The following is a 21,369-nucleotide window of genomic DNA, read 5'->3' on the forward strand; positions in this document are numbered from 1 at the left end:
GTAAAAAATATGGTTATGCAGGCTTGTGGTGGATGCACATGAAGGACCTCCTACTGCTATCAGCTGACACACTCTGCTATCAGAGGGGTAGCAGATGCTGTAGCCACATTGTTCTCACATGCAAAGAGGTGGCAGAGACAAGTAACAAAATGATCATGTATGCAGAAGGAACATGGAAACAGTATGAAAACCAGAAGTCTAAATGCTCTGGTACAGTTCTGTTTCTCTTTGCTTCTCAGCAGTACCAGCCAGCATATAAGCTTAGTAGTGTAAGGAAAGAAAATAGTAAAAGGGTTAGTATTAATATACAAGTGTAAATCAGCAAAGGAAAGCAGATTCATAGAAAAGTAGGTAAAGACTGTTTTTGAAAAGAAGGCAAGTGGCTAATAACATGAAATAATGCTCAATTTTGGCCATAGAGAAGTGCAAAATAAAACAAGATAACATTTTTGACCTAGCAAATTGGCAAGGATTAATAAATTTGATAGTTCTTGGTGTAGGTGATAGTTTAGATATACATTCAGTTTTATTCTGTCTATAAATTGTTGAAGTCATGTGGACAACTTGGTAATGTATCTCAATGTTAAGTTTACATATCCTTGGGTCCAGAAATTCCATTCCCATAAAATTTACACAAAGATATTTATTGAGGTATTGTTTGTCATTGCAAAAAATCTGGAAGCCGTTTCCTTTCCAGTATTTCAGAGGATATGACCTTCGCATCAGAACTCATCTGACGTAATTCATCAGCGACTGTTGATCACTTCTTTCTTCTCTAAGCATATGGTCTTCACTTGGCTTCCATTCTTGATTTTTCCTCACATCCTCTATCCCTGAACATTAGAGTGTTCCAGGGCTCTGTCTTCAGACTTGTTTATCTACCTTCATTTTCTTCTTAACATCCCTCTCTCTCTCTTTTTTTTTTTTTTTTTTTTTTTTGAGACAGGGTCTCACTCTGGCTGGCTGGAGGGCAGTGGTGCAATCTCAGCTCATTACAACCTCCACATCTTCGGCTCAAGCGATTTCCCCACCTCAGCCTCCCAAGTAGCTGGGAGTACAGGTGTCTGCTACCACGCCTGGCTGATTTTTGTATTTTTTGTAGAGACAGAGTTTTGCCATGTTGGCCAGGCTGGTCTCGAACTCCTACTCTCAGGTGATCCACCCGCCTTGGCCTCCCAAAGTGCTGGGATTACAGACATGAGCCACTGCGTTCAGCCTATATTCAGAATTTTACCACTTCTAATTCTCTTCACTGCTGCCACTCCAGCTTAAACCATTGTCTCCCACTGAGATAACTGGACCCATTGCTTTAACCTTTGTTTTCTTTTAATCTGTTCTCAGCAAAGCAGAGTGATTGTGTTGAAACATAAGTCCAGTTATGCCACTCCCCTGTCGAAAAGTCCTTAAAATGGCCCTGCATGGTTTGTTTTCTTCTACCCTGACATGTTTTACTACTATCTCCCTTTCTCATCAGATTCCATGCACACTAGCCACCTTGTTTTCTCAAATACTCTGTCTCTCAGTGATGCTCTCACCTCGGGGCCTTTGCGTTGGCTGTTGCCTTTGCCCTAACATTCTTCACCCATCTATCAGCATGCCCCATTCTCGCAGTTCCTTCTGGTTTCTGCTTATATTTACCCTATTAGAGAGGCCTACCCTGGCCACACTATAAAATAGCAACTTCTCCCCGCCCGCCCCACCCGTTATTGAGCTCCTAGGCCCTGCACTGTTTTTTCTCCTTAGTCTTACACCAGCTGACGTACTATGATAGACTTTTTTCTGACTTCCCCCCACTGGAATGTAAGCTCCATCAGGTCAAGGACTTTGCTTTGTTCACTTTTGTATCTCCAATGCCCAGAACAGGACCTGCACTAATAGGCACTCAGTGTAATTATATGATTATATGTTGCATGAGTTAGTAAAAGCATTCTTTTTTTTTTTTTTTTTTTTTTTGAGACGGAGTCTCGCTCTGTTGCCCAGGCTGGAGTGCAGTGGCTGGATCTCAGCTCACTGCAAGCACCGCCTCCTGGGTTTATGCCATTCTCCTGCCTCAGCCTCCCGAGTAGCTGGTACTACAGGCGCCCACCACCTTGCCCAGCTAATTTTTTGTATTTTTTTTTAGTAGAGACGGGGTTTGATCCGCCCATCTCGGCCTCCCAAAGTGCTGGGATTACAGGCTTGAGCCACCGCGCCCGGCCGTAAAAGCATTCTTTATAGAGGGACTGGTTAAATGAATTGTAATACATTTGTACAGTGGAATGCTATACAGCTGACAAAAGAAGTGAGGTAGCTGTGTAAACACTAATGAAAGATATCTAAATATGTGTTGATAAAAATAGCATGTGGCAGAATATTAAGAATTTGATCTTTTAAATGTTTAAAATTATTACATAATTCTATGTTTTAGCATAGGAAATTTGAGTTTTTATTTTTAAGAGAGAGGTCTCACTATGTTGCCCAGGCTGGGGTGCAGTGGCTATTCACAGGTGCAGTCATACCATTATAGCATACTATAACCTTGGAACTCCTGGGCTCAAGCAATTCTCCTGCCTCAGTTTCCAGGGTAGCTGCAACTAGAGATTGCACCACAGTAGCTACGAGAGATTGTACCGCTGCATTCCAGCCTGGTGACAAAGTGAGACTCAGTCTCAAAAAAAAAAAAAAAAAATTAGTATTTGGACTCACAGTCCAGTGCTCATTCTATACCAGCACACTAGCTCCCAGTATGAAGACTGTCTGTTTGTACAAAGACAATATATATCAGACTAGAGAATAAGATACCTGAGCTGACCTCTCTCACTTGTAACCTTATGACGTTACAACATACATAAAGATTCAGGAAGAAGGGAAATGTAGAGGGATTAGAAAAAGGTCATTTCCTCCTCTATTGGTGAGAATGTTGTCAGGGAAAATCATAAGCAAATAATTTCCCAAATTATAAAAATAGAACATGTACATAGCCTGCAAGAAATTGAGGAGAAGGAGAAGAGTGAAATTCTTCCCTTGGATTCCTCAGAGATAACTACTGTTAACAGTTCGTGTTTTGGATTTCCTAATGATTACCATTTTAATGTCAAATAATATGTTCCTTATTTAATCTTATTTATTTATTTGTAGAGACAGGGTCTCACTATGTTGCCTAAGCTGGTCTTGAACCATCCTCCTGCCTTGGCCTCTCAAAGTGTGGGGATTACAGGGTTGAACCACTGTGCCTGGCCTTATTTAATGAACTTTAAGTAAGATCTATTTACTCCTCATTATGAAAGACAAATTTAACATAACTTTCACCCAGTCTTTCTTTCTTTTTGGGTTGTTTAGTTATTGTTACAGTATAAGTGTTTGATATTTAGTTTGTTATTTTAACTATAATGGAGTCTTTTCTGCTTTGTAAATTATTCTAAGACTTGAAAACAAGGAACATTTACAATATTATGATTGTTTCATTGTTGGGCATTGCAAAACCAAATGATTTTATTGGACTCACTGAAGAGAAGAGAGACATTGAATTAGTTTAGATTGAAACAGTTCTAGTCATCAGGGTCTACTGGATCTTTTTTTCCCTTAATGGCAAGTCTGTTGTTTCCTTAAAACTCGTGTCTTTTAACATTATATAGATGTTCTTCACAACTTGATTTTTTAAAAAGGTAGTTTGCTTTTTTTATGCCAAAGTATTTTAAAATACAGTTCAGAAATCTTGACCTCCTGTCTCTAAATAAATAGGCATTTTTAAAAAACATGTTAACATTTTGCTAGATAGCCAAATTAACATTATAACATATCTATTAACATCTATAAAATAGAACTTTCCTCTCATCATCTGTGCCTGTTGCTCTATACTGACATATAGTTCTACTAGAAAGACAGGCTAAATGCTTAGTTATTTCCTTTTAATTACTAATGAGGCTTCTAAATTTTTTTTTTTAACTTTTAAAGTAGAGAGTTGTTCGATAGCTGTGCCAGATGGTAACAAACAGCTTTCTCTTCTTTGATTATCATAGCTTCATGGATTTTCCTGGGTGTACATCAGTAAATAGAATCATTCTTTTTTGGTGCCAGTTGGTCACCGCCTTATCCTTTTACCAGTTGATGGATATTTAGGCTGTTTCCACTTCTTGGCTATTACGAATGATGTTACTATGAACATTCATATATAAGACTTTGTGTAGACATACGTTTTCATTTCTTTCGGATTTATGCTGAAGAGTGAAATTGCCAGGTCATATGGTAACTGTTTTTGAGGAACTGCCAGGGTCTTCCACAGCAGCTGCACCATTTTACATTCCGAGCAGCAGCACATTCCAATTTCTCCATGTCCTTGCCAGTACTTGCTATTGTCTGTCTTTTTCATTATAGCCATCCTAGTGGGTGTATTGGTATCTCATTGTGGTTTTGATTTGCATTCCCCAAAAAACTGGTGATGTTGAGCATTTTTTCATTTGCTAATTGGGCTTTTGTGCATCTTCTTTGGAGAGATCACTATTCAAATCCTTTACCTATTTTTAAATAGTGTTGCCTTTATTGTTAAGTTGTAAGCATTCTTTATATATTCTGAATATTAGATCTTTGTCAACTATATAATTGGCAAATGTTTTCTATTCTGTGGGTGGTCAGTTTACTTCTTGACGGTGTCCTTTGAAGCACAGAAGTTTTTAATTTTGAGAAAATTTCAATGTATTTGTTTTTTTCTTTTGTTGCTTATGCTTTTAGTGTTGTAGCCAAGGCTTCACCTAACCTAAAGTCATGAAAATTGACTCCTATATTTTCTTTTTTTTTTTTTTTTGAGACGGAGTCTTGCTCTGTCACCCAGGCTGGAGTGCAGTGGCCGGATCTCAGCTCACTGCAAGCTCCTCCTCTCGGGTTCACGCCATTCTCCTGCCTCAGCCTCCCGAGTAGCTGGGACTACAGGCACCCGCCACTTCGCCTGGCTAGTTTTTTGTATTTTTTAGTAGAGACGGGGTTTCACCGTATTAGCCAGGATGGTCTCGATCTCCTGACCTCATGATCCGCCCGTCTCGGCCTCCCAAAGTGCTGGGATTACAGGCTTGAGCCACCGCGCCCGGCCCTATATTTTCTTCTATGTGTTTTATAGTTTTAGCTCTTATATTTAGGTCTTTTTTCCATCTTGTGTTAATTTTTTTGTGTGGTATGAGGAAGGAGTTCCAACTTCATTTTTTTTGCATGTGGATATCCTATTGTCCCAGCACCATTTGTGGAAAATTTTTACCGTTGAATTGTCAGCACCATTGTCAGCTTTTACCGTTGAATTGTCAGCACCATTTTCAAAAATCAACTGACTCACAGCAAGGCGTTTATTTCTGGGCTCTAAATCCTACTCCGTCTGTATGTTTGTTATATTAGCCCATTTTCACACTGCTACAAAGAACTACCTGAGACTGGGTAATTTATGAAGAAATGAGGTTTAATTAACTCATAGTTCTGCAGGCTTAACAGGAAGCATGACTGGGAGGCCTCAGGAAACTTATAATGGGAGAAGGCGAAGGAGAAGCAAGCACCTTCTTCTCAGGAAAGAAAGAGAGAAAGAGTGAAGGGGAAAGTGCTATGCACTTGTAAACCATCAGATCTTGTGAGAACTCACTCACTATCATGTGAACAGCAAGGGGGAAATATGCCCTCGTGATCCAGTCAGCTCCCACCAGACCCTTCCCCCTGGCATATGAGGAGTACAATTCCACATGAGATTTGGGTGGGGACACAGAGCCAAACCATATCACCTGTCTTTATGCCAGGACCACACTGTCTAAATAACTGTAGCTTTGTAATAAGTCTTGAAATTGGGAAGTGTGAGCCTTCCTACTTTGTTGGGTTTCAAGATTGTATTGGCTGTTTGGGATCTGTTGCATTTCCCTATGATTTTTAAGATCAGCCTTTCGGTTTCTATAAATAAACCAGATAGGATTTTATAGCAATTGTGTTGAATCTGTAGATCAATTTGAGAAGTATTGCCTTTTTAACAGTATTAAGTCTTTCAATCCATTAACACAAAATATCTATTTATTTAGGACGCTTTAATTTCTTTCAACAATGTTTTGCAACTTGCAATATATAGTCCTATATTTATTTTGTTAAAATTATTCCTAAGTATTTATTCTTTTTATGCTATCGCAAATGGAATAGTTTTCTTAATTTTATTTTCAGATTGCTCATTGCTAGAGTATAGAAATACAATTGATTTTTGTATGTTGATCTATCATGATGGAGTCTTGCTCTTTCGCCCAGGCTGGAGTGCAGTGGTGCAATCTCGGCTCACTGCAACCTCTGCCTCCCGGGTTCAAGTGATTCTCTTGCCTCAGCCTCCCGAGTAGCTGGGATTATAGGCACCCGCCACTACGCTCAACTAATTTTTTGTATTTTTAGTAGAGACAGGGTTTCACCATGTTGACCAGGCTGGTCTCGAACTCCTGACCTTGTGATTCACCCGCCTCAGCTTCCCAAAGTGCTGGAATTACAGGCGGGAGCCACCATGCCTGGCCTGGACTCATGATTTCTAATCATTTTTTTTGGTAAGACTTTTTATATACAAAATCATGCCATCTGCGAATATAGTATTACATCATTTCCAATCTGGATGCTTTTAATTTTCTTGCCTGATTGTCCTGACTAGAACCTTCAGTAGAATTTTGAATAGAAGTGGCTAGCTGGGACATCCTTGTCTTTCTTGTTCATGATTTTAAGGGAAAATGTGAGTTCTTTAAAAATAAGTATTTTATTAGCCAGGCGTGGTGGTGCGCACCTGTAATCCCAGTTATTCGGAAGGCTGAGGCGGGAGAATTGCTTGAACCCAGGAGACGGAGGTTGCGGTGAGCCAAGATTGTGCCACTGCACTCCAGCCTGGGTGAGATCTGTCTCAAAAAAAAAAAAAAAAAAGTATCATGTTTACTGTATGGTTTTCAGAGGTGGTCATTTTTTAGGTTAAGAAGAAAGTTCCTTTTTTTTTTTTTTTTTTTTTTTAAAAGACGGTCTCATTTTGTCACCCAGGCTGTTGGAGTGCAGTGGCCTGATCTTGGCTCACTACAGCCTCAACCACTTGGGCTCAAGCCATCCTCCCACTTCAGCCTCCCCAAATAGCTGAGACTACAGATGTGTGCCACCACACCTAGCTGATTTTTTGTTTGTTTGTTTGTTTGTTTTTTGAGTGAATTCTTCCTTTGTCACTGAGGCTGGAGTGCAGTGGCATGGATCTTGGCTCAGTGCAACCTCTGCCTCCCGGATTCAAGCAATTCTCCTGCCTCAGCCTTCTGAGTAGCTGGGATTACAGGCGCGCACCACTGTGCCTGGCTAATTTTTGTGTCTTTAGTAGAGACAGTTTCACCATGTTGGCCAGGCTGGTCTTGAACTCCTGACCTCAAGTGATCCACCCGCCTTGACCTCCCAGAATGCTGGGATTACAGGCATGAACCACCACACCATGCCCTGATGTATTTTGTAGAGACAGGGTTTGCCATGTTGGCCAGGCTGGTCTGGAACTCCTGAGCTCAAGCTATCAGCTTACCTTGGCCTCTCAAAGTGCTAGGATTATAGGTGTGAGTGAACCAGTGCACCGGGCTGAGAAAGTTCCCTATTTTGAGTTTTTTTTTTTTTTTTTTTTTTTAAATAATGAAAAGGGTTTTTTATTTCAGAGAAATTTTATTTTACTGTTTCTTTGATTATTTCATTTCCTCTGTTCTTTTCTCTAGAAAACCATTAGGTAGTTTCAGGGTCTCTGTGCTATTCACGTTTCTTTTCTTTTGTGCTCCATTTAACCTTTTGTTTTATCTTCTGGGAGATTTTTTTTTTTTTTTTTTTTTTTTGAGATTGAGTCTTACCCTGTCGCCCAGACTGGAGTGCAGTGGCACAATGTTGGCTCACTGCAATCTCTGCCACCTGGGTTCAAGCGATTCTCCTGCCTTAGCCTCCCGAGTAGCTGGGACTACAGGCACATTCCACCACACCCAGCTAATTTTTAAAAATATTTTTAGTAGAGATGGGGTTTCACTATGTTGGCCAGGCTGGTCTCGAACTCCTGACCTCAGGTGATCCACCCGTCTCAGCCTCCCAAAGTGCTGGGATTGCAGGCGTGAGACACTGCTCCCAGTCTCTTCTGGGAGATTTTCTTGACATTGTCTTTTAGGTTACTGGCTGTGTATTCAGCTGTGTCCATTTTGATATTTAACTCACCTATTAAATTTTTTAAACTTTGATAATCTTATTTTGTCAATTTGATTGTTCATGTTCTTTACTTTTTAATTTTTGTAGCTACAGTATCCTTTTGATCCTCTCTGAACCTATTTTACTTTTTTTAATCTTAAGAACCTTTAATCCAGTTATCTAAATGCAGAGTTTCAGTTTATGAAACAAACCAAAGCAGTTTGTCATTTTATACTATAAAATATGGAAAATCAAGTGCTAAACTGATACTTTACTTTTAAAGTTGTTTATTGAATTATCTGTTAACTCTATGATTAGGCATTGTTTTTTCGTCTTGGATTTTTCCTTTTGTGCTGTTGGGGTTGTCTTGAAAATGTATTTAGCTTAACTGAATGAGGGATCAGAGTGATTAATATAGGTTGTTGGCATGGATTTTTTTTTTTTTTGTAACATAGTCTCTTTGTTTTCCAGTTTTGCATTTCTAGATTTTAACATAGGACCAGGCACAGAGAATCACATTTAATGTTGAATGAATGATCAGTTACAGCATTTTTTTCTCTAACTGATCTGAGCATTGTCACATGAGGTCCTTATATTGTGTAGTACCTTTTACCTTTTGAAAACACTGTTTTCATTTTCATGAGGATTTTCTGTTTCCCAACTGAGGAATTTCCTAACTGCCTACTTCCTCAGTTAACTTTTGCATTTTTACTTATCAATGAGCTATTTATATGTGTATTTTTACAGAAAGCTTTAATTTGGAAACATCATACTGAATCACTTTCTAACACCCTCAGTTTGCTAGAAGAAAACTTAGAATCAGAAATAAGCATATTTAAACCCATATACCGTACATCAAGAAATCTGTAGAAGGGCCTTTTAGCTTCCTCTTCTATGGGATCTGGCAACACAGAGCCATTCCTGCAACTCCCAAAAGCAGATCTCTATCCAGCACAGGCAGATCCAGGTAGGCTGATGATTAATAACCAATGGAGGGGTATATTTGCTGCATAGGAATAAATGCTAACCCTAGATAGTCTATGATTCCCTGAGATCGCTGAGGATCCCTATGATTTCTCTTCTCTGTGTCTCTGATGGTATCTCATTTTGTGTATTATATTCAGAACTTGCATTATGGGTATTTAAAGTCCTTTGGAAGGTGCTTTAAGTTTTTGAGCTTTTCTTTACCCTCTAGTGTATTGAAGCAGAAATGCTTATACTGCAGCATGGTGTTAAGGAAAGTGCGCACACTGTTTTTTGTTTATGGTATTCCATGGAAGTTAAGTGCACACACTTTGAACTTCGTAACTGCCTACTTCCTCAGTTAACTTTTGCATTTTACTTATCATTGGGCCATATATATATATATATGTGTGTGTGTGTGTGTGTGCCTTTTTTATTTTTATTTTGAGATGGAGTCTCACTCTGTCACCCAGGCTGGAGTACAGTGGCGTGATCTCAGCTCACTGCAACCTCCACCTCCCGGGTTCAAGCTATTCTCCTGCCTCAGCCTCCCAAGCAGCTGGGACTACAGGTGCGCACCACCACACCCGGCTAATTTTTTATATTTTTAGTAGAGACGAGGTTTCATCATATTGGCCAGGCTGGTCTTGAACTCCTGACCTCGTGATCTGCCTGCCTTGGCCCCCCAAAGTGACAGGATTACAGGCATGAGCCACTGCACCCGGCCCTATGTGAGCTTTAATTTAGAAATATCTCACTAAATCACTTTCTAACACCCTCAGTTTGCTGGAAGAAAACTTAGAATCAGATATAAGCATATTTAAACCAATATACCATGTATCTAGAAATCTGTAGAAGTGTCTTTTAATCATTTGATTCTTTTTTTTTTTTTTTTTTTTTTGAGACAGAGTCTTGCTGTGTCACCCAGGCTGGAGTGCAGTGGCGCGATCTCAGCTCACTGCAACCTCTGCCTCCAGGGTTAAAACAGTTCTCCTGCCTCAGCCTCCCGAGTAGCTAGAATTATAGGCGCCTGCCCCCATGCCTGGATTTTTTTTTTTTTGTAGTTTTAGTAGAGACGGGGTTTCACCATGTTGGCCAGGCTGGTCTTGAACTCCTGACTTCGTGATCTGCCCACCTCGGCCTCCCAAAGTGCTGGCATTACAGGCGTGAGCCACTACACCTGGTCTAATCATTTGATTCTTATCGGCTCTTATTATAAATATAGTTCAAGCAGTCATTTGTATAGAAACACATTGTAAAAGGAGAGGATTGTAAGAGCAATCAAATGATAACTGAAGGAAAGAATGCTTGTATCCTAGTGCATTATAATATAGGCCTGAGTCACTGCACCCAGCCTCAAATCATAAACTTTTTTTTTTTTTTTGAGACAGGTCTTGCTCTGTTGCCCAGGCTGGAGTGCAGTGACACAGTCTTGGCTCACTGCAAGTCCGCCTCCCAGGTTCAAGCGATTCTCCTGCCTCAGCCTCCTGAGTAGCTGGGATTACAGCCACATGCCACTGCACCCGGCTAATTTTTTGTATTTCCAGTAGAAATGGTGTTTCACCATGTTGGCCAGGCTGGTCTTGAATTCCTGACCTCAGGTCATCCACCTGCCTCGGCCTCCCAAAGTGCTAGGATTACAGGCATGAGCCACTGTGCTCAGCCTCAAATCATAAACTTTTTTAAAAAAGGGTTTATCCCTGACCCTCTAGATTAGGTTATCTGCCTTGTTACATGCTCTTTTAGCACTTAATCCTAATTGTGATTGTGTATTTATTATATGATTGTTTGTTCAACAGTTTCTTTCAACAAATAGTTGCTAAGTGTTTAGTAAATCTTTTGGATTGTAAGCTTCATTAAGGCAGAGTAAGGACTGGGTCTATGGTTTCTCTTGGCCATGTGCACCTAGCACCTAGCACAGTGCTTAGACATAGACATAGGGAGTACTTAATACATAGTCATTGAATGGATACATTAAAATGGCATTAATAATGCTGCCTGATAAGGCTGCTGTGAGCCTTCAATGAAATTGTGTATAGGAAGTGCTGGTTTGCTCACAGGCTGGTGGTAACAGTCTACTGTGGTCATTGAGAGCAGTTATTGTGGACACAACCCCCAATTCTGGTTCCTCCACCTACTAGCTCTGTGAACCCACATAGGTCCTTAATATCTCTGATTTTTATTTTATTTATCTGTAAAATGAAACTAATAATTACACTTGCAGGACAGAGTCTTGCTCTGTCACCCAGGCTGGAGTGCAGTGGTGCGATCTTGGCTCACTGCAAGCTCCGCCTCCTAGGTTCATGCCATTCTCCTGCCTCAGCCTCCCAAGTAGCTGGGACTACAGGTGCCCGCCACCACGCCTGGCTACCACGCCTGGCTAAATCTGTATCAAAAAAAAAAAAAAGGTACTATTGAGGATATAATATAATTAACCTGAATAGGTTAATTATATTATGGAACCTAAACCATATAAATTTAAAATGCCTTAGAATACCCAGTCAGCAAGTGACAGTATTAGAAATCAACCTGGATTTTAGACCGCTGTGTGTTCATGGATAATGTTTGTGTTTAGGAGTCTATTCTGAATAGTGGTTTGCAGTCCTTTATGTGCATCCCCTGTGCACTGGATGCGTCACTCCCCTTTTCTGACTAAAGCATATGAAAATACAGTGAAAAAGTCAAGTTATTACAGGAATAACTTTTTTTTCTAATTTTCGTATTTTAAAAATTCATTTGTAAGCATTTGATACTTTAAACCTGTTTACAGGAGCTTGGTATAAACTACCATGTCCAGCCCTTTGTCTCATATTTGAATTGTTTTACTTTCTTCTTGGCCACATGGCCCTGACTTCTCACTTTCATAAGAAGGGTTTGTATTGTGGAGATATAAATTGTGGAGTTGTTTGCATTAATACAAGTGTTTGTGGAAGAAGATGCCAAACTTTCCTGTAATTGGTAATGCACCTTTATTGTAGGCTCAGCAAAACAGTCCCTCATCTACAGGATCTGGCAACACAGAGCATTCCTGCAGCTCCCAAAAACAGATCTCCATCCAGCACAGACAGACCCAGGTAGGTTGGTGATCGATAATCAAGTGAGGGGCATAACTGCTGTGTAGGAATAAGTGCTAACCTGTGTAGTCTGTGATTCTTCTCTGTCTTCTCTGACCACCTCATTATTTGTGTGTATTATATTCAGAACTTGTATTATGGGTGTTTAAAGTCCTTTGGAAGATGCTTTAACTTTTCTTTACTCTTCTGGTGTATTGTAGCAGAAATGCTTATGCTAAAGCATGGCGTTAAGGAAAGTGCACACTTTTTGTTTTTTTTTTTCCTACAGTATTCCACAGAAGAAAAGTACCTCTACTTTGAAGGCCTCAGTTCAGATTCTGGCGCTGTGGCCTAAGTTCAGATTCTGTCCTGGGCCTCAGTTTTTCTTAGTACAAAGCATCTGTGAAAATGTGGTTGGTTCTCATGATCTCAGACAGTGTATACAAAGTGTTTCTTAGTAGTGTACTTGTAGTAGGTTTTCAATAAATGTTAATTCCCTAATTTATGAAAGTAGTTAATGTATTCCTTTTCCTGCTTACTTATTTTTACCTGGCTAAACTTCTCTCAGATGTGAGATACCAACATGGCTTACTCCTTAAATTATGTTCAGAAACTCTTTAATTTAGGGAGTATTCTGAACATTTGAGGATTATATCTGCAAAGGATGGTGGCTATAGCTTCCATTTTGTAGTTTTGAGTATACTGAGTTTTCTTGAAGCCTCTTTTGATACTATATATATTACCTTCAAGACAGGATGGTTGGCAATCTAGGAGAATTTCTTAAATCTCAAGAACTATACAACTCCCTGGAGCACATTTGAATTTTATCTAAGTCACCACCAGCTCTTGTACAGTTCAGTTAGATAGTTGAGCACTCAGGTAGCTTCTTCTCTTCCCTTCTGATTACTCTGTGTTTCCACCAGATGGCGCATTTGTTCCTTAGACATTTGGGTCAAGTCTCCTATGAGATCCTTTTCTATTCAAAGTTAGTTTCATTACTAGAGTAACATGTTTCTACATTGTTAGGTGCACAGTAGTGAGAATTCATACATTTGATTCCAGAATTAACATGTGTTTGAAGTGTAGGTGTAGTGGGACATAGGAAACCCAGCAGAGGACTTGAAGAATGAGATGAGACAAGCAGATTTCATTTCTTGAGCCATGTGATTCTAGGCCATTTGTGTGAGCAAGTGCTTTTTTTGCACCCCTCCAAGAAAGGTAATGAGAAGAGTGTGATGACATATAACATGTTGAGACTAATCCTAAATTTGTTTTACCTTTGTCTCTGTAGTCCGACCTCACAATAGAAAAAATATCTGCACTAGAAAACAGTAAGAATTCTGACTTAGAGAAGAAGGAGGGAAGAATAGATGATTTATTAAGAGTAAGTATTAAAATGTGGTAAGAGATTTTATAGCAAGCACCATTTGTTATGTATATTTGTATTATGTACATATCATAGTAGTAGTTACTATAGCCAAATAACAAAATGAAATAATGAACATTTGGATATTTTTCTTTAATTGAGGGAATCCGAGTAGGAACCCGGTTCCTACATTCTAAACACTACCTTTAAATTGGAAATCTTATACTGTAGTATATTTAATGATTGGATTTATACTGGAGAAATAGATATGTGGAGTGTTATATATCATCTAGAACCGTGGGAATAAGTATAAAGTGTTGTTTTCCCATTCCAGTGAAGTTTTTTAAATATTGTTGAATTTTATAAGTTATTTCAAAAGGACTTTTTAGCCCATTTTGCCTTTTGGCTCATACTTTTAAAAAAGTAAAAAGGGCTGGACATGGTGGTTCACACCTGTAATCCCAACACTTTGGGAGGCCGAGGCAGGTGGATCACTTGAGGTCAAGAGTTTGAGATCAGCCTGGCCAACGTGGTGGAAAGAAACCCTGTCTCTGCTAAAAAATATAAAACATTATCCTGGTATGGTGGCAAGCGGCTGTAGTCCCGGCTACTTGGGAGGCCGAGGCAGGAGAATCACTTGAGCCTGGGAGGTGGAGGTTGCAGTGATCCAAGATCGCGCCACTGCATTCCAGCCTGGGCGACAGAGTGATACTTTGTCTCAAGAAAAAAATAAGAAAAAGGACCGGGCATGGTGGCTCATACCTGCCACTTTGGGAGGCTGAGGCAGTAGGATTGCTTGCCACCAGGGGTTTGAGACCAGCCTGCACGACACAGCAAGACCTCATTTCTACAAAAGAATACAAAATTTGCCAGGCATGGTGGTGTGCCTGTGGTCCCAGCTACTGGGAGCCTGAGGTGGGAAGATGCTTGAGCCCAGGAACTCTAGGCTGCAGTGAGCCAAGATCATGCCGCTGCTCTCCAGCCTGGACAACAGAGCAACACCCTGCCTCAAAAAAAAAAAAAAAAAGATTATACATGCTCTTTACCAAATACAGAAAAATATGTCACTCATAATTCCATTAATTGGGATTAAATATTTGGTACATTTTTTTTTCAGTAATTTTTTTGAGCTGTTTGAAGTAGAGAGAGAGAGAGATATACGTATATATGTGTATATTACATATGTGTGTATATATGTATATATTACATATGTATATGTATACATTACATAATCTTTTATGTAATACGTTACATAATGTATTACATAAATAATATGTATATGTATACATAATCTTTTATGTAATACGTTACATAATGTATTACATAAATAATATGTATATGTATACATATACATATGTAATATATACATTACATAAATAATCTTTATTATTAAACATATTTGTGCTAATGTGGTAGTTAATCTGCCTCTTTAGGGTCCTGAAACCTCCAGGGCTACCGTGACACAGCGAGGTGGGGATCCGCGGCCTTGCCTTTGTCAGTCTTTCTTATTAGGCTTCGGGTACAATTTTGTTTGAATAAAGGTATATGTTTAATAATAAAGATAATAAAAGTCATTGTACTCATGATGATCTGACCTCCAAAATGTTTTTACTTGTATTATATTTCTGTAATTAATAAAAACGTAGGGTAAAATAGTGTAGTTTGACTCCTTTTTATATAAAACCTGGAATTCAGCACATAACTAAACTAAGTCTGGCCTTTATTAGTAAAGTCTAGTGTGTTTATATTATTATTAATTTTATATATTTATTTTGAGACAGGGTCTCACTCTGTCACCCAGGCCGGAGTGCAGTGGCACAGTCTTGCAAGCTGTGCCCTCCCCAATCCCCATCTGAAGTGATCCTCCCACTTCAGCCTCCCAGGTAGCTGGGACTATAGGCATGTGCCACTGCATTTGGCTGTTTATATTATTGTTAGTTAATTTATTTTTTGAGACAGAGTCTCACTTTTTCACCCATGCTAGAGTGTAGTGGCATGATCTTGGCTCACTGCAACCTCTGCCTTGTAGGTTCAAGTGATTCTCCTACCTCAGCCTCCCAAGTAGCTGGGATTACAGGCATGCACCACAATGCCTGGCTTGTTTTTGTATTTTTAATAGAGATGGGTTTTTGCCATGTTGGCCACGCTGGTCTCAAACTCCTGACCTGCAGTGATCGGCCCGCCTTGTCCTGCCAAAGTGCTGGGATTACAGGTGTGAGTCACTGCGCTCAGCTTATATTATTATTATTAAATTATCATTTTTGCTACTTTATATGATACTAAGTTCTTATGTCTAGAGTATAGGCAGAGACAGCTTTATTACCAAATTTGTAGTCATTGTTAGACTTGTTTCTTCAACTGATTTCAAAGCTTATCAACAGTTTTTTTTTAATTTATAGTTTTTGTTTTATCTGTTGATGGTGATACATTTTTAAGTGATTATTTTTCAGCAAGGATTTGTCAGTGTTAAATTTTCTGTGCCTTGCAGACCTGAGAATTCTCTCTTTTGCCCTCCCATGAAAAGACAACACTGTGTGCAGGATTTTTGTATCATAACCCTTTGTTTTGTTCATTCTGCCTCTCAAATATAATACACACATTCTCTCTCTCTGTCTCTCCTTCAGTTTTTCAAGCATTTAGTATTTCAGAGAAGTTCATGACCAAAGCAGGAAACACCATAATTTGTTAAATATTACCCCAGGGTGTATCTATATGTGGGTTTATATATTTTTATTTGGAAAATGCGTGATTATGTCTAACTATGCTTTTATCCCTCTTCATATTGGTTTCTTCTTGGCTCTTAGCTTGAATCTCTGATTTCTCTCCTTTATTTCTAACATGTTATGTCTCATTTTAATGTGATTGCCTCTTACTTCTGAATCTCATTAAACACTGTCTTCTGTATATTTCTGGCATTTACTGCAGCTCATGTGAATTTTGATTTTATTGTTTATATTTTTATTTTTTGAGACAGTGTGTTGCTGTCGCCCAAGCTGGAGTGCAGTGGCACTGTCACAGCTCACTGCAGCCTTCATCTCCCAGGCTCAAGCAGTCCTCTCACTTCAGCCTCCTGAATAGCTGGGACTACAGGCACGTGCCACTGTGCTTGGCTAATTTTTTTATTTTTTGTAGGAACAGGGTCTCACTATGTTGCCCAGGCTGGTCTTGAACTCTTGGGCTCAAGCAGTCCTCCTGCCTTGGCCTCCCAAAGTGCTGGGATAACAGACGTGAACCACTGTGCCAGGCCTATTTACATTTTAAATTTCCCTGCTTTTTTCCCCTCATGTAATATACTTTCTTATCCCATCCTGTATATTCTCTAGGGTTTTTGGTTCTTATTTCCTAGATATCATGTCTTTTTGCATTTTATGAAATATGACAAGAATTCTAAAATGTTCTTTAGATTTCTATGGGTGTTTTCAAGCTGATTTTCTGTATTCCTTGGGCCTAATTTTTTTTTTGTTTTTATTTACTATTGTTATTTTTATTTCCTTTTCTCCATCTTTGAATGAGAAGACCCACACGTAGTCTCAGCACTGTGTTCTGTTTTTCATTGTTCAGATATGTATACTTGCGTGGAGTTGCTCTTATTCCTGTTTTTATTCATTTGGGTGCTGGTTGAATTGCCATCGAAGATTTATAATGAAATGGTTTGTGGGTGTAAAAAGCTCTTTGCCAGATTCCAGTATCTGTCAGGGTTTTGTACAGAGAAGCTCTGCTGGACTGAGAAAGAATTGTGGGTGTGCCTTTCTCCATCATCTAACTCTTTAAGATTGAGATGACAGAGTATGAGAAAAACTTGAATCCTAACGTGGGTACTGCTTTAGGTGTTTTAAAAAAAGTTTGCTTATGTTTTCTAAGAAGCAATGTGTTTCCTTCACTCACCACTGCCCCTTCTACTCCATCGTCTTCAGACAGTTGCAGTCTTTATTTGTATGTAGAGCAGTATTAAAGGAGTAGGTAAATAAAAAAGGAAGACACAGAGGGCAGCTGTGTTGTTTTTAGGTTGATTAGAACTTGTGCTTCTAGAAGATCTAGAGAATCGACAGTCGAGGAAAGACTACATGTCTTGTATATTCTTTCAGACGTCAGTCACTGAATTTTGCCATTTTAGTAAGATGTTGGGTATGGCTGCATTGGGGGCTACTAGCCAGCTGCTTTTTTTTTTTTTTTTTTTAATTTAAAAAAAGAGGAAACGGTCTTGCTCTGTCTCCCAGGCTGGAGTGCTGTGGTACAATCACAGCTTACTGCAGCCTCGACCTCCCAGGCTCAAGCAATCCTCAGCCTCCCGAATAGCTGGCATCAGAGGCATTTGCCACCACACATGGCTAATTTTCAAAATTTTATAGAGATAGCGTTTTGCCATGTTGCCAAGGCTGAACTCCTGGGCTCAAGCAATGCTCCTGCCTTGGCCTCCCAGAGTGCTGGGATTATAGGCATGAGCCACGCGTGCCAGCCACCAGCTGTTACTTTTTTTTTTTTTTCTTTTTTTTTTTTTTTTTTTTTTTTTTTTTTTTTGAGACGGAGTCTTGCTCTGTCGCCCAGGCTGGAGTGCAGTGGCCGGATCTCAGCTCACTGCAAGCTCCGCCTCCCGGGTTTACGCCGTTCTCCTGCCTCAGCCTCCCGAGTAGCTGGGACTACAGGCGCCCACCACCTCGCCCGTCTAGTTTTTTTGTGTTTTTTAGTAGAGACGGGGTTTCACCGTGTTAGCCAGGATGGTCTCGATCTCCTGACCTCGTGATCCACCCGTCTCGGTCTCCCAAAGTGCTGGGATTACAGGCTTGAGCCACCGTGCCCAGCCAGCTGTTACTTTAAACATGAACTCCTTGAAGACATTAGTGTCAGAAGCCACAAAAACTTAGAATTCTTAAAATTTTAAATAACTGCCAAGAGGTTGACTGATTTCATACATTTGATTATAGATTTCAAGGGAACACTCACCTTATTAATAGACTGGGTTTTCCATAAACATTAAATGATCTTTGCTTTGTAGATTTCTTAGTATGAATTTGGTAATCACACTTACCCAAATGTAGTTACACTCTGCCTTTGATAATATGGTTCTATACAAAAAGTAACAGGAAGAAATTATGCTGATAAGGAGAGGAGAAACATTTGGCGACAGAAGCTGTTTCCCATGGGTTACTTTTAAAATGAAGCTATATTATACAAAAGAAAAAATGATAAAACATTTTAATGAAGCTACAAAGTCTCAAAAATTGAGTATCGTGTAATATCTTCTGTTTGTGCTTTTATTTTAGAAACACATGGCCGGGCGCGGTGGCTCAAGCCTGTAATCCCAGCACTTTGGGAGGCCGAGGCGGGCGGATCACGAGGTCAGGAGATCGAGACCATCCTGGCGAACACAGTGAAACCCCGTCTCTACTAAGAAATACAAAAAATAGCCGGGCGAGATGGCGGGCGCCTGTAGTCCCAGCTACTCGGGAGGCTGAGGCAGGAGAATGGCGTGAACCCGGGAGGCGGAGCTTGCAGTGAGCAGAGATCCGGCCACTGTACTCCAGCCTGGGCTACAGAGCGAGACTCCGTCTCAAAAAAAAAAAAAAAAAAAAAGAAACACATAACAGGGTTTTCTTTTTCATAATTTAAGTCAGTTTTTATGAGGTAATATTATTTGCTAGAAGAGCTGAGATCTTTTTTTTTTTTTTTTTAACACAAAAGGAATAAATTCAGGACTTACAAGTCAAATTCGTCCTTGGGTTAGTGGTTCTTTCCTTCTCTGTTATTGCAGGAGACTTTAAGTTTTTAGTCCACACTGTAGGCTTCTGACCACAGCTAAATTAGCTGTGTATTTACATTCTGGCATTCTTGAATCAGGACCTTGTTTGTTTGTTCTGTCTTTTGTGGGCATGGGTGTGCCTAGCTTCTCTGGTGAGGAACATTTATGCAAATTTATATTTCTTAAATAAGACTAGAAAAAGAACAAAGCAAACATAAAATTCAGTAATTTTTTTGTACGTGCTTAATCACTCTTTGTATTTTAAACATTCATTGTAGTTTAGTTTTTTTTTTTTTTTTTCGAGATAAGAGTCTTATTCTGTCACCTAGGCTGGAGTGCAGTGGTGCAATCTCGGTTCACTGCAACCGTCGCCTTTGGGTTCAAGTGATTCTCCCGCCTCAGCCTCCCAAGTAGCTGGAATTACAGGCTCCTGCCACCATGCCTGGCTGATTTTTAAATTTTTATTAGAGATGGGGTTTGACCATGTAGGCCAGGCTCATCTTGAACTCTTGACCTCGAGTCATCTGCCCGCCTCAGCCTCCCAAAGTGCTAGGATTGCACGCGTGAGCCATTATTCCCAGCCTTAACATTTTTTAAATTATTATTTTGTGATCGCTTAGGTGTTTGTGATTACAAGATTAGCTGTAACTGGTTATTGGCAGGAGCAAAATATGATCGGTAGAAAAACATGCTGAACTTAGTTATTCAATTTATCATTTACAAATAGATGATATATTATGAGAGAATAAAGGAATGAATTATTTACTTTTTCTAAGACATAGTTACTTCTTACCTGTTTGAACTTTAATTTTGCTTTTGATAGAACAACGTATAGAAATGATTTTTTTTTCTCTCCCTAGAAACCGCTTTTCTGTTAATCTTCTTTCTTGGAGCTAATTAAAATTTTTTTTCTCATTGAAGGCCAACTGTGATTTGAGACGGCAGATTGATGAACAGCAAAAGATGCTAGAGAAATACAAGGAACGATTAAATAGATGTGTGACAATGAGCAAGAAACTCCTTATAGAAAAGGTCAGTGAATAATGTTGGCCTAAACTCTGTATCCCAAGATACTCAATGTGTGTCATTGTGTGGCTTTTTATTCCTTACTTGAGATGAAAATATTTAAAAGTAGAGCTTTTTAGGAACATGATTTGACAATTAGAATTTTTTCCTTGCATGGACACCAGACCAAGCATCCAGAGTGTTAATTTGGGATATGCTTTGTTGCTGTGCATTGCTTTGAGTGTGATATTGAACAGGGACAGCTTGTCCTAGTTGAGTTTATTTGGGGTATTGCTCTCCTAAATTCTTATATTTATTCTATCAATTGATGTGAGTATCCTATTACTATTAGAATCATTAACAATAGTTGCATTTTTGTTTCAGAGATGGCATTTAGAGTAACTTATGTATATAATAATGTGATAATTAAATGCTTTGTGCATTAAAAAATTAAAGTTGTCATATACTTGTATATGATTACTTAATTGGCTGATGTCCCCTTTATTATATTCATTGGTTAGTTGTCACTTATCTCTGTTAGTAGTTATTAGTAACTATTAGAAGTTTTTTTTGTTTTTTGTTTTTTGTTTTTTGTTTTTGAGACTGAGTCTCATCCAGGCTGGAGTACAGTAGCATGATCTCAGCCCACTGTAGCCGTTGCCTCCTGGGTTCAAGCGATTCTCCTGCCTCAGCCTCCTGAGTAGCTGGGTTTACAGGCATGCGCCACCATGCCTGGCCAATTTTTGTATTTTTATACAGGGTTTCGCCATGTTGGCCAGGCTGGTTTTGAATTCCTCACCTCAAGTGATCCACCTGTCTCGGCCTCCCAGACTGCTCTGTTTACAGGCGCTCATCTCTGTGCCCGGCCTATTTCTTAGAAGTTTTAAGAAGGCTATACTTCCTAATGACAATATTACAAGAACAAACTAGAGGTTTGAGATGTACTGGGGATTTATTTTCCTGAAATCTTTGGAATGTTGTTAAAAAGACAGTAAACACTGTCTCAGTAAAAGTGAATGGATTATTTTATTGAGGCCGAAGATACTGGGGAAAATTTTGTTTCATTCTTTGACTCATTAATCAACTTTATAGAAGAGAAA

At 39.3% G+C, this 21,369-nt stretch overlaps 1 protein-coding gene across 6 annotated transcripts in view; it reads left to right on the top strand.

Moving 5' to 3' along the window:
• The window catches only part of TLK2 (tousled like kinase 2), a 162,313-nt gene that overhangs the window by 84,702 nt on the left and 56,242 nt on the right, over positions 1-21,369 (top strand). For all 6 annotated transcript variants that reach the window (XM_025362100.1, XM_025362101.1, XM_025362097.1 and 3 more), the window contains 3 exons: positions 12,087-12,182; positions 13,453-13,545; positions 20,186-20,296. In XM_025362100.1, the coding sequence (XP_025217885.1) occupies positions 12,087-12,182; positions 13,453-13,545; positions 20,186-20,296 (300 nt within the window). The remainder of the gene's footprint in view (positions 1-12,086; positions 12,183-13,452; positions 13,546-20,185; positions 20,297-21,369) is intronic.

The sequence above is a fragment of the Theropithecus gelada genome, chromosome 16, assembly GCF_003255815.1.
Source record: "Theropithecus gelada isolate Dixy chromosome 16, Tgel_1.0, whole genome shotgun sequence".
NCBI classification, from domain to species: domain Eukaryota; kingdom Metazoa; phylum Chordata; class Mammalia; order Primates; family Cercopithecidae; genus Theropithecus; species Theropithecus gelada.